Source organism: Lissotriton vulgaris, chromosome 1_1, assembly GCF_964263255.1.
Source record: "Lissotriton vulgaris chromosome 1_1, aLisVul1.2, whole genome shotgun sequence".
NCBI classification, from domain to species: Eukaryota; Metazoa; Chordata; class Amphibia; order Caudata; family Salamandridae; genus Lissotriton; species Lissotriton vulgaris.
In genome coordinates, this window is record NC_141685.1 from 1,335,485,122 (window position 1) to 1,335,499,376 (window position 14,255).

The window sequence follows — 14,255 nt, forward strand, 5'->3', positions numbered from 1 at the left end:
AGAAAGAGGCAAAATAGAGGTCAGAAATCAGCGGCAAGAGGCAAAATAAAGGTGAGAAACCAGCAGAAAGATGCAAAATAAAGATGAGAAACGAGCACAAAGAGTGAAAAATAAAGGTAAAAAAATAGCACAAAGGCAAAATAAAGGTCAGCAATGAGCAGAAAGAAGCAGAAAAGCTTAGAAACGAACAGAAGGTGACATATTAAAGGTTGGAAATTAGCAGAAAGAGGCAGAACAAAGGTCAGAAGGGAGCAAAAAGAGGCAGAATAAAGATCAGAAAGGAGCAGAAAGAGGCAAAATAGAGGGCAGAATCGAGCAACAAGAGGCAGAATTGAGGTCGGACATGAGCAGAAAGAGGGAGAATAAAGGTCAGAAATGAGCAAAAAGAGGTAACACATAGAGCAGGAGGGAGCAGAAAGAGGCAAAATAATGCCAGCAACAAGCAGGAAGAAGAAATAAAGGTGCGAAGCGAGTAGAAAAAGGCAGAATATAGACCAAAAGAAGGCAGAAAGAGGCAGAATAAAGGTCAGAAACGAGCAGAAAGAGGCAGAATGAAGGTAAGAAATTAGCACAGACAAATAAAAAGGTCAGCAACAAGCAGAAAGGCAAAATAAAAGCAAGGAACGAGCAGAAAGAGGCAGAATAAAGCTTAGAAAGCCAGGAGCAGGGAGAAAGGGGCAAAATAATGGGCAGAAAGAGGGAACATAGATGGCAGGAGAGCAAGCAGAGGAGGCAGGCAAGCTGAACAGGAGGATCTTGCATGAGGACCTGCTCCAGTTTGCCCCCGTACTTTTTTTTATTACACACCCATTGACAGACACACTCACACACCCACTTACAGACGCATGTAGAGACACACAGACCCACTGACACTCATGCACCGACTCACAGATCCATTGAAGAACTCATTCACCCACTCACAGACCCACTGAGGGACTCACACACACTCACATGCCCACTTAGACATACGCCCACTCACAGGCCCACACACCCACTCACAGACCCACTCAGACTCTTGCATGACCCCCTGAGACACTCATGTTCCAATTCACTGACCTTCTCAGAGATTCATGTATCCGCTGACAGATCCACTCGTTGACCCAAATAAAAAAAACTAAAACACGGAATTCACTGAAAAAAACAAAGGTTACGGGGACATTAAAGTTAGGCGTACATTTCACTTGTATAAAACTAGAGAAATGCAGCAGTTATAATTACCTCAGCTAACTATAACTTATGCTCCCGCAATGCACTGCTTATGTCCCCGCATATTACGTCACTGCTGACATGGTCAGTGACATCACTGATGACATTTCAAATTACATCACTGATGATATCATCCTTACAAGCCACTCACACACCAATTCACACCCCAATGCAACCTCATACACTCGCTCACACAACCACTCACATACCCATTTACAGACCCACACAAGTACTCAACCACTCACTCAACCATAGAACCACTCACACACCCACTTTCATATAAGACACTCACACACCCACTCACTCAAACAGTCACTCACTCACCTATTCTGCTACTCATACAACCAATCACTCACCCTTATAGCCAATCACACAGCCACACACTCACCCATACAACTACTCACATACCTACTTATTCACCTATACAGCCACTCACACACCCACCCACCCACCCATATAGCCTCTCAACAAAGCTTCTCAATTACTCATACAAGCACTCAGACACACACACCCCTGCACAACCACTTACATACCCATTCACACATCCATGCAAGCATTCCCTCATCTGCTCACTCACCAATACAGCCATTCACACAAACATTCTCCAATACAGCCACTCACATACTAACTCACTTAACCAAACACCCACTTAAACAGTCACTTACTCATTCATATAGCCACTTACACACCCAGTCACTCCTTCCTACAGCCATTGAGACACCCACTCTCACCATACAGCCACTGACACACCCACTCACCATTATAGCCACTCACAAAGCCACTCACCCACACAGCTACTTACATCCCCCCTTATTCTCACATACAGCCACTCACACGCCTACCCTCCCTCCCACTCACTCACCTATACAACCACTCACACACCCACTCACACATGGATACACGGTCAAACAGCCACTCACATAATATATATTAGAAATAGTATCACTCATTTGTTGTGCACCTAGGATACTAATTTAACGTTAGTAGTAGCTTATTATATATGTTTAGCAATCAAACTCTAAGGAAAAACTTACACTCACTGAATGATGTCATCCCTGATTTCATCAGTGTTGTCATTTCATAGGTCACCTGTGAGGTCACTGCCCATGTCATGAGTGATATCTGTGAAGCCATAAGCAGTGCATTGCGAGTGCGTAAGTGAAAGGTGAGCCTAACTCTAACATCCCTGTAACCTTTGTTTTTTTCTGTAAATATATATTTGATTTCTAATGGATACTTCTAGCAGCAGATACCTCACCTTGAGATTATCCCCAGGCACCAAACTGGATCCAGAAGATTTTTCACCATAGCCCAATCGTTGGAGTCCTGTGACTCTGCTTTGTCTCAGCTCTGCTTTCAAATGGATGGCTGGAGTCACATATAAGGACCACAAAGCATTATTGTCATTTGCTTTCTTCAAGCATCTTCATATGCTGACCCGGACCTAGCTCCTAACTTTTTCTCGATCCTTTTTTCAAAATTGTTTCCAGTGTGTAAGGAAACATGTGAACATGTCATCTTCTAAAACGACAGGGTTTAAGCCTTGTAGGGTCTGTTGCTAACAAATGTCTGACAGATCCCCACACAGTGTCTCTCTGGTGTTTGGGTTCAGGTCACAGCTCCAAGTCATGTGAGAAGTGTTCCATGATGCACCCGAAGGCGGACAGGAAATGCAAAACCAAGCTCTACGTCAGTTAGCAAATTTGGAAGTTGTGTACGCCTGGTTCCCTCTCATAGTCAAGGACACTGGTCTGTTCCCGGGACTGGTCTCTCTACATCTTGTCATGGTCAAGGTCCAAGTGAAAAAAGAAGTCCAAGCGGGCTTCATCCCAGCCTCGCCACTCTCTGTCCGAGAAGGATTGAGATGCTCCCAGTCCCCTACCGAGGAGCCAATTTTGCAGCTGATCCCAATGTACCCTGAATTTCCGGGTTCACTGGCAATGCCACAACATATTATGACATTGTAGGAGGGAATGCTCTGCTTTTTGGCACTATATTGTTTCTCTTTAGTGTCCCTTTGGTCCCTATGGACCTGCAGAGCCCTCCAGTAGGATTACTGCCGGTTGGGTTTGCCCTTGGCGCAGTCTGGGCCTCCTGAATCCACTTCGGGTTTAGCTATGACTTAGAAGCTGATTCCATACTGAGCACCATGGTTCATATTAGGTCCTGCCCTATCAATGTCTGCTACAATGCCGGAGGAGGACACTGATCCCATTGTTCTATAGACTCAATTTTTCTCAACCTTGGATGAAGCTGCGTTCTAGCACAGTTTTGAGGCGAATGACTCCAATACATTCTGACTCATTAAAGACAGTGGTTTGCCTTAGAGCTGTCCTCCAGTGCTCCAGCAACTGTCCTGATCGGTCTCTGACTAGGGACAACCAGCTTTTGGTGATGATGGCAATGATTGGGATAGTGGGAGATGAGCTGCCCCTCTGCCCCAATTATAATGAGGACACATTATATATGGATATACAAGAGGCCAGTGGACCAGACACTTCTCCTGACACATGGGCCTTCTTTGGATGAGTCTGCATGGTTCAGTGTTGTCCGTAAACTGGCTACTGAAGTGTTGTTCTTATAGTTGCCCTCATTTGGGATGAAAACCAACTTCCTCAGAGAATGGGCCTTCCTCATCTGAACCACTACTAACGTTCAATGAAGTCCTGACTGACATCCTCTTGGGCACCTGTGCTAAACCCTGCATGTGCCTACCTGTGAATAGACAAGTGGCTCGTCACCACTGACCATCAGTGGGTGACCCTACTGTCCTGACGCAGCTCCCCAGTCCTAGGTGCCTACTGGTGCAGCCTCCACTAGCAGAGGTGACCCCAATGTTTTCCTACTAGTGCTCCAGACAGGTCATCAAAACAAATGGAAGCATTTGGGGAGAGGATTTATTTTCTTCTGCTAGTCTTACCCTCAGTTCAATCACTCCCACCCGTTTGCTGGGTAGTTACTCCCATGCATAATGATACATGGTTGCTGAAATCTGGCTAGCTGACTCAGCAGAATTCCGTGCCAGCTAAGCACATACCATGCACAATGGCCAGGACCCAGCCAAATATATCATGCGGTGAGGCTTGTACATGACCAAAGGCTTAGACAGAGTGGTTGGCACTAGTGTGGTTTTCCAGCGCCAAGCAGGGATAAGATCCACAGGCTTTTCAGCAGTGTTCAAGCATCGCTCATCAATATGCCTTTTAACGAGCCTCGCCCTTTTGGCAAGAAGGCTGACTCCACCCTTGAGCGTTTCAGGGAAAGTAGAGCTACCACGCACTCCATCAGTCAATCCATGCCTACAAGGCTGTATCCCCAACAATTTTAACACCTTCATAGCATCACTATGGGTTTTGCCTACAGCAGCATCACGTTCTATGACCCCTAATAAAAGGCACCGCAGACTTTTGGGGGTTGGGTTAGGGGGGTTTTACAGACATTGAGTCCCGCATAGAGAGCAAGCCTCCCAGTCCCCTTACTCTCCTGCAGCAGCTTTCAAGATTGTTTTTCATTTTTCCGTAATGTGGTACACCCAACCCCGCCGCATGGGAGGCATAATCAGTCATTTTCTCTGCAGGTGGCAAGCCATAACATCTGACAGTTGGTCCTGCAAAAAGTCTAATGATTCTATGCCGTGTCAATCCTCTCCATCCCACTTGTTCTTCTTCCCTCATTAGAGCATCTTTCAGAGGACCATCTGTCCATTTTGCTGCAGGAAGTTCTAGCTCTTTTGGACAAAGGAGCCATAGACAGGGTCCCAGCTTCGGAACTGGAAGCTATTCCCGTTATTTCTGACCTGAGAAGGACACGAACCTCCATCCTATCCTAGATCTTCCACCCCTCCTTAATTTCTTCCTGCACAAGGACAAATTCAGGATGCTCACGGTGACCTAGGTTCTATCTGCCCTGCTTCCAGGAGACTGACTAGTAGCATTGGATGTGCAGGACACATATTTACATGTTCTTATCCTGCATGCCCACATGTGTGCCCTATAGTTCAAGGTGGGCCACTAGCATTTTACATTTTTCATGCTCTCTTTCAGCATCACTACTATCGCTCAGGTGTCCATAACGGTGGTGGATGCAGCATACCTTTGGAGGTTAGGTTACCAGTCTTGTTCCAACTCAATGAATTGCTCCTGAAGTTCTGTTCACCACAGTCAGGCGTGTACTACTTCCAGATGACTGCTTCCTCCTTACATCACTGGGGATTCACAATCAACTTGCCAAAGTCACACCTGATTCCTTCGCAGATGCTCCCTTTCATCTGACACATCCTGGATACTGTGCACTTTTGGGTCTTCTCTCTGGACCAACGAATTCATGACACGATTCCAATATTTCAGCCTCTGTTCTGGCTCTCAGTGAGGTTGGTTCTGAGACTTCGTGGACTTTTGGCATCCTGCTCCTCGATCATATGAGATGGCACAGGTGTCCTCTGCAGTAGGATCTGAAGTCTCAGTGGGCCCTGCACTAAAAAACCTGTAAGAATTCATCCAAGCTTTAGAGGAGAACGTGAAAAACCTACAATGGTGGATGCTGGTCCGCAATTGGATCTGTGACAGACTTCTCTCCCTACCCCACACAAAGTTCACAGTGGGGACAGTCACATCACTGATGGGTTAAGGGGGTCCTCTGGGAAAGGAAAACCCATCTCCACATCAACCTTCTGAAGCTGTGGGCCATTCACTTGGCGTTGAATGCCTTGCTGCCATCCACCTAAAGCAGGCTACTTCAGGTCCTCACGGACCGCACCACTGCCTTGTGGTATTGCAACAAGCAGGGCGTGGCGGGGTACTGAACTCTGTCAGGAAGCCCTGTGGCTCGGAACTGGTTGAATCATCAGGGCATTTCCCTAATTGTATACCCCCTGGTGTGACCTTTAAATGCAAGGTAGGGGAACTAGCACACCACAAATGGCAACTACAACTGGAGGTGCCACAGTGTGTCTTCCAACAATGTAGAGAATCCTGACTCAGTCGCTTTGCCTCTTCCGATAACGCCCAGAGTCAATTTTTGGTACGTTTGAGTTCCCGAAGAGACTCTCTCAAAGACGCATTCCGTCTTTAGTGGAGCACAGGGCTCATGCACATCTTCCTCTTCCTGTTGCTGCCTTTCCTGCCCTGCTTTAGGAAGATCAGGAATGACCAGGACCAAGTTATTGTAGTTGCTCCATATTGGGGCAGCAGAAGGTGCTACTTGGAACTTCTGGGTCCAAGTACCTCTCCTACTATCAGGCTGAGGCTTTAGAAGGGTCTTCTGTCACAGCAGCAGGGCAAGTATCTGCACATCCTACACCCTCATGCATGGAGATTGTGCAGTGGCAGTTGCCTACATTCGATCTACCTCCTGAAGTAGGGATGTTGTCCTGGCGGCCAAGCATCTTTCTACAAAGCCAGTTTACTTTAGTCACTGGCACAAACGTTTGACCTTGTGTGACACCTTCAATATAGACACATTACCGGCTAAACTATTGGATGTCTTGTTCATTTTGTCTATGGACAGGCACTTAAAGGTTCCTCCTAAATCCTTCTTGATGCATCAGTGGGACCTTACGTTGGTCCGTTCTTTTCTTGGGTGCACACCTTTTGAGCTGTTGCGCAGCTGTCTTCTACATCTCCCAACCCTGAAGGGGATTTTTTTTATTTCAATGACCTCAGCTCGTCATGTGAGTGAGCTTCAGGCTTTATCAATCCATCCACCCTACACACTACCTTTCCAGACAAATTGGTGCTGAGGACTAGGGTGACCTCTATACCAAAGGTTGGCCTTTCACATTGGACTGTCCATCACTCTTCCAACGTTGTTTGCTCCACCTGACTCCTTGAAAAAGGAAGAGAGACTCCATCATTTCAGCTCACAATCAGTCATACCAAAAACGATCAGATGAACCATCACCTCTTTGTGGGGTTCTCCAAGACGCATAAAGGCAAGGCAGTGCACAAGAATACTTTGTTTAAGTTGATAGTCCTCTGCAGTAAAATCTGTTGCGCGATGGTGAAGAAGCCACTACCAGAATGGTTGAGGAGCTCATTTGACAAAAGCAAAGGTTGCTACCACTGCTGTGGCATGCAGAGTCCCTGTCTTGAATATATGTCAGCACATAACATGGCCTTCAGTGCACACATTCGTGACGTTTTACTGCCTTGAGAGCCAGTTCCGATGAGAAAGGCGTTTTGGCCGTTGTGTCCTGCTAGACTTTTTGGTCTGAGTCCTTCCACAGGCTCACCATCGGAGGAAAATGGACTTTGGTATGTATTCTAAAGGTGAGGAATTTGCAGCTAGAAGTATCCATCAGAAGAACAAGTAACTTATCTCTGGTAACGCTCTTTCTGGTGGATACTCTAGCTAACAGCAGATTCCTCACCACCCACCTGTGTCTGATTGTGTGAATTGGACGCTTTACCATTTAAAAAGTTCCCCAATTAGAGATCTGTACACTGATTCAAATAATTGTGTGTGTGCTCCTTGTCTGAGGGTGCTGAGGTGCCCAGAAAGAAACTGACGTCAGTGCACTTCTATAATTGGCTCCAGCCATCACTTCCAGGACAGAGTGCATGATGCCGTCTACTTGTGTTCAGCGCCTTTGCTGAAAAGTCTTTCAGATCCAGTCTGGCGCCTGGGGATATTCTGAAGTTGAGGAATATGTGGTTAGAAAGAACACCTACTAGAGAGAGTGTTACTGAAGGTAAGCAATTTGTTCATATAAGTATATTTAGATAAAGATATACACACAGTCAGATTTAAACATTTAAAGCAAACATCACTCTATTGCAATAAAAGGTAATTGGACAAATTAATTTGTGTGCCTAGGTGCAGTGTTTATTATTTTTTTCTGTCGCCTCCTGGCACAATCAACAGATGTTGTGGTGGGGCACAAAGTGTGTCCAGGACAAATAGAGCTGGGGAACGGGTGTCATCTGCCCCCCACTCCCCTGTAAAGACACCACTAAAAATTGGGATTAGTTAAAATAAGGATGCATTTCATAAATCCCAGAGTCGTATCGAACGTTGGTTTCTGTTCCTACAAAATTATTTGGACACCTGTGTAACGTTTAAACCCACGTTTCTTTGCCGATGGCCCAACTGCCATTCACTGCTTCTAGAAGTCGGTCTTGGCAGGGCCAAGAAAAAGACCCTATAACAAAACTGTGAAAATCGAGGGCTTTTATTTACAGGCACACTATTATGTAAGCAATTTAAATATGAACTGCCCTCATCATCGCTAAGCTGTAATTCCTATGATTTTTTCTAACTGTAGTAAAACATATTTGACCGTGCTAATGCATTTTTGCTTTCTGCAGCTATCGCAGAACTCTCATATCCTATAAATGTGTCAAATGTAAGCCACTGGGCTTTGATTGCGATTTTGACCAACCAGTTTATTTTTGTTGATTTTCAGTCAATGTCCAGAAGGGTACCAGTGTATGAAAGCCGGAAGAAATCCCAACTATGGCTACACCAGCTTCGACTCGTTTGGCTGGGCCTTCCTGGCCTTGTTTCGTCTCATGACACAGGATTATTGGGAAAACGTGTACCAGTTAGTAAGTACTTGTGAAATCTGTATTTCTCACTGCATCTATGTTGTGTATATTTTTACTATGATATTCTCTAGGTGTTATTTATTTTATTTATTTATTTTATTTGAAAAGTTTTATATAGCGCTGGCTAGACCCGGAGGTATCAGAGCGCTTTACATGAGGAAGAACATTGTTTCAGAACACACTTACATCAGTTGCTGGAGCATAGTTACATGAGTTGCCCTTGCGGGATGTCTTTGTCTCCATTGGAACCAAATTCTGAGATGGAGATCGCCTCCTGTTCTTCGGCTCCTATGGCTTCTCCGGTTTCCTGTTCCGAATCTTCTCCGAAGAGGTCCGGAATGGAACATGTGTGTTGGCTCTGCATGTCGCGTCGTCGAGCCGGGTGTACCTAGTGATTATATCGTAAACATGTGCAAATTGGAACTCAGGGTCACATGTAGATTTTGGCCTCTAAAACAAACAAAACCACTGATAATCTAAAAAATAATTTGTGATACTCGAATGTAGCTCTACCATTTCACAACGCAGTGATTGCATTGCGTTGTGAAATGGCAGAGTTATATGTAAGTAGCAGAATTTCTTCCCCCAAATAAAAAGTTTTATGTACATTTAAAAAATACAGGCAAATTGTTGCTCTTTGAATTGATTTCTCATCTTGTGTGTTTTGCAGAAGTATTCAGCATTGGGATGATAATTTGGTTAGGCAGCTTTGTAAAATTTCACAGTGATAAATCCGATTCACACAATAACCCTTTTCATCGCTGGCAGTTATATCACATCTTCTGATGTTTGTCACTATCCGCGGTCCTCATTAAGCTGCATTTCCAATATCTACCATTCCACTTGACCAGGGTAGCTCCTCTGTCTCCAGTTTTGTGCAGTACCCCATTTTGATAGCCTTAGTCCCACAAAAGCCTTCTCGTATCTCTTCAGGCCTAAAGTTTCTGTAATAGAGGAGTTCAGTCAGGCAGTCAGTCATAAATACTTTATTCGGTAATTTAAAACCATACAATGGCGACACAGCCACAAAAAAAGTATGCAATATTAAATATAAAAAGAGAAATACATTCATGCGAAAAAGTCTAAAAACACAGAACATTTACAAAAAAACACCACTAAAACCAGGTTAACATAATTCACGTCAGAAAAAAGTCATGAGCTCGATATATGAAAGCATCCTAATAACTAAATAGCCCTTTTCGTGACTCTAAGGGCACCAGACAAAAAACTTGCAACCCCAAACCAAACCATAGGGGATGAAAGCATTTGCAAATACATCAATGCTGTTTTAACTTGTACAAATTGATTTTCTCTTACCAATGGAACAATGAAGCATTGCCTCAGTGTCTGATTAATTGCAAAACAATATAAAATATATGGTATCTTGCTGGGAGAAATTATCACAAGTGCAAGGTTTCGACTCCCCAGTTTTATGAAAACCTTTTGGAACAGCTAAGAGCCAAGATATTGAGTTAAGCCTAAATCTCGTCTGTGCGAAACAGTGATGAGGACGATTAACTATCGCCAAATATGGTTCACCTAGTGAGCCCATCGTCAGAAAAATAAATGATCTCATCAATGGTTCGGAGCTCCCTCGCCTCTCTTACTGCCATCCTAAATAGGAGTAGCAACTTCTCTAACTGTGGCAGGTGCCTTATCCACAGAGTTTTAGGATTATCTTATAACTCTGGACGACCCACACTCTCCAATTATTTCTGACATATCTCAACCAAGGGATACAAATCGCTCCCTCAGCGATCTACAGTCATCAGTCACCAGCTGATTGAGTACAAGTGCAGGATTAACCCAGAATCTGAGCCAGCGCATTACAGGAGCCAGTGCAATGAGATCTGAAAGGTACCCTACACCTAATTCTTCCTGTACCACAAAAGATTAGGTGCCTGCGGGAACCGCCAGGAGCCTTTGCCAAAAATTGTTTTCTATTACTTGGAGCTCCCTGACATCTTTATACCCCCACATGTCGCACTCATAACTTGCCGTTGGGATACATTTTTCTTGGTAGACCTTAACCAGTGCCTTCACCGGTTTGGTACTTAATCTCTTGGCAAAATACATTGTCGCAGTCACTGCTGTCATTAGGATGTTGTTTTTCAAAATCTTTTGCAGTATCTAAGTCCCCCGGTCATCGAAAAGAACACCCAGATACGAAAATGTCACAACTTTGGTAAATTCCACACCATTGGCAAAAACGTCTTTCTTGGCTATCTTACGAAATCCAATCATCATTGTATGCAATTTAGCATAGTTTTTGAAAGATCCAGTGAATCCACAAAAATCAATAAAGGCATCCAATAGACGTTGAAGACCCACTGGGGTACTTGAAATCAAAACCGCATTATCTGCGTACAATAATGTGGGGATTAATCTAGATGCCAGACTTGGAATGTCCCTACAGGTGGCTGTTAACAGAGGGCCCAGTTGATTTATATAAAGGGTAAATAACAGAGGGGCCAAGATGCACCCCTTCCTAGCCCCCTTTGAACTGAGCAAACTACCCTCCTCATTATACCTGACAGAGGCCGAGAGGTTAAAGTGAAGACTGTGTAAGAAAGCCACTAAATTATTCTCAACATCCATCTCAAAGAGAAAGGGTCAGAGCGTAGATCTATTTACCAGGTGGAAGGCTGAGGTGAAGTCCTTAAGGCCACATAAAGGCCCCCCCCCTTTGGCTATGGTGTATTTACCAACAGTCTTCTGAAGGTTGATACACTGATCAAATGTCCCTCTCCTCTGCCTAAAACCATATTGGAGGTCCCAGATTACAATAAGGGAGATGGGACGATAATATTGTGGGTCATCCCTTCTTAAATATGGGTAAGGTGATTGAATTAGACCAAAATATGGGAAAGCCTTTTTTACATGCTGCATTAAATACATGCACAAGGATGCTAGCCCAGGTTTGGGGTCGACCTTGAAAAGGTCTGCGGGGATCCCGTCCAGGCCCAGGGCTTTCCCCCCTGCGGTAGCTATGATGGCCTCCCCTTCACTAAAGGTCAGTGTTGAAATATCTTGACTCCCCTTCACTAAAGGTCAGTGTTGAAATATCTTGACCAGGCCCCCAGGGGATATCCCCCAGCACCCCTCTCCCATCGCCCCCGTTACCCCTCCAGTCACTCTGCTATATGACCCCTGAAAGTGTAAAACCCATCAACCGGGGGTGATATTATAGTTCAACCTGGAATTCCACTCCTCAAAGAAGAACTATCTGTTTACAATTTCCTAAAATTTGGCCCCGTTATGTAGGACACTCGGCTGGAATAACTCCTGCCAGCCTTGATCAATAATTTCTTTCACAATAGCCACTGATTTATATGCTCTACTACGTGCCCTTATGTTATTATCATCTCTTGGTGTTTGTTTCAAGGCAGTCAACAGGTTTCTATGTGCCCTGGAGCAATTATAATCAAACCATTTGTCCTCCCCATTTTTACAATTTCTTGTCCGGGTCATGAAATTAAACAAAATCTGCCCACATAACCTATTAAAGGCATTCAAGACCTCTGCTTCCTGCGTGACATTCTCTGAACACAAGGCAATATCCGCCCTATTCGCTAAATAGAGATTCTCTAAAAAGACCTCAGGATCATCCTGTCCCACTTAAGTCTCTGTGCCTGGTCCTTGGGGGTGATATTACGCCGGGAGAGACCTTTCCTTGCATTTCCTTCCAAATATAGCCCCAGCGCAGATCTAACAATATGGGGTTATGATCGCTGAAGTTGTTCCATTCGACCTTCATACACTGGACTAAGGAGGCAAGAGGGGCATACAAAGCATTATTTCTCTACGCTGGTCAGGGCCCCTCCACTCACGTGCAAATTTAGTAAAGGTAGCCCTTTGTCAACAGAATGGGAGGGGCGGGGTACAAATAGTGCAAGGAAAGGACCCTGGTCAGGCCTTGTTATGGGGAATCAATCAATCCTAAATTACATCTTTTGCAATCCTATGGTGCCTTAAGTTAACTACAACGCAATCCCCTTCAATACTTTCCCTTTACAACCTACCCATTCAACTCTTCTCCCCATGATTGTGAGATGACAAAATGGGGCCCATTCACTAGGGTGTGATCACAGCAATGTTTCACCTTGCACATGAGTTGTTTCCCTTGTGCCCACTTTAATAGAGGGTACACCAGTTAAAAACCCTACTAGCGGCACCAATTCAGGGAGAAGATATAACGAAGTAGTACCACCCCCCTGAGGTTTGGGCAACATGATGGGGTTTTATTAGTGCTGTTTCTTAACAATACTCTGTTGCATGATCCTCTGGTCATTGGATATAATAAAATGTGGAACACAAAGAGCCCCATCCCTGCTCCCCTGCAAGGATGGCGGCACACTTGACACAACTGACAAAGCGTTACTGCACCCTTTTGTCATCACCTGTGAACCCCTTGCTACCCATAAGTTCACTCCCTCTACACTCATACAATCATACCTGTCCATTGAGGTACAAGGAGCAGAGCCTCAGTATTGACAACTCCCTTCGAAACAGGGGCTGTGGTTTGGGTGGTAAGATAGCTTTTGTCTCACTCCCATCAAGACATGCTAATAACGGTGCCAATAGTCCTTTTATCAAAACCTCGAACTGCGGAAAAAGCTTGTCCAAGGCTATTCTGACTTGGCGAACATCACCCAGATCAAGTAAGCAACCGCCTCCTTGCGGCTTGGCATCACCTTCTTTCCTGCTCAACCCCTCTTTTTTTTTTTTACCTGGAGTTCAGCATGGGGAAAGTTAATTATGTCAGAAGAATCCTCAATTTACGTGGACTGCAAACCAGCAGGCAAAGGAATTCACCCTGGCGATGGTGGTTCATCCGCAGCATTATCACTTTGACACACCCAAATCGCTCCTGGCTATCTCAGCGAGGGAATTCTTTCCATCAATTGAATTTCTTTAGCAATTATCCCCACCAACCGGACCAGAAAGGAGTCAACAGTGGTAATTGTGTCACCTCCAGGGGCACCCGCCCCCAGCTTTCTTTTCCCCATTTGGTTATGATATGTAATAACTGTCAAGCTCAGTACCTTTCGAGCCAAGAGGGGAGTTGTGGCCTGGCCTCTTCCACATGCTGATGTGCATAGACAGGCCAGCTGTTGGCCCGGGCGCGTCCTGCGCAGACAGCCTGCAACACGCTTTTAAGCATGAGGGTGATGACCCAAATGGTAGGAGGGATTATGAGGAGTGGAGTCCCCCAGCGGTGACCAGAATTGCCACTGCTCTCCCTCTGGTAGCTTCCAAGGCTGCAAATGCGGCAAATTGAGTCCCAAGTGCAGCGGGCTGTGGTGCGCTTTTAAGTGTGAGGATAATGGCCTAGAAGATGGTAGGAGGGATTCTGGGGATTGGAGTCTCCCAGCGGACGGTGACTAGAACTGCCACAGCTCTCTCCCCGGCAGCTTCCAAGGCAGCAAATGCGGCGAGTTGAGTCTCAAGTGCAGTGGGGCTGCAGCATGCTTTTAAGCAGGAGGATGGTGGCCCAGATGGTAG

At 45.2% G+C, this 14,255-nt stretch overlaps 1 protein-coding gene across 2 annotated transcripts in view; it reads left to right on the plus strand.

The window, feature by feature from the left end:
• Nucleotides 1-14,255, plus strand: part of SCN8A (sodium voltage-gated channel alpha subunit 8) — a 671,454-nt gene that overhangs the window by 291,037 nt on the left and 366,162 nt on the right. For both annotated transcript variants that reach the window (XM_086966390.1, XM_086966401.1), the window contains exon 9: nucleotides 8,609-8,750. In XM_086966390.1, the coding sequence (XP_086822516.1) occupies nucleotides 8,609-8,750 (142 nt within the window). The remainder of the gene's footprint in view (nucleotides 1-8,608; nucleotides 8,751-14,255) is intronic.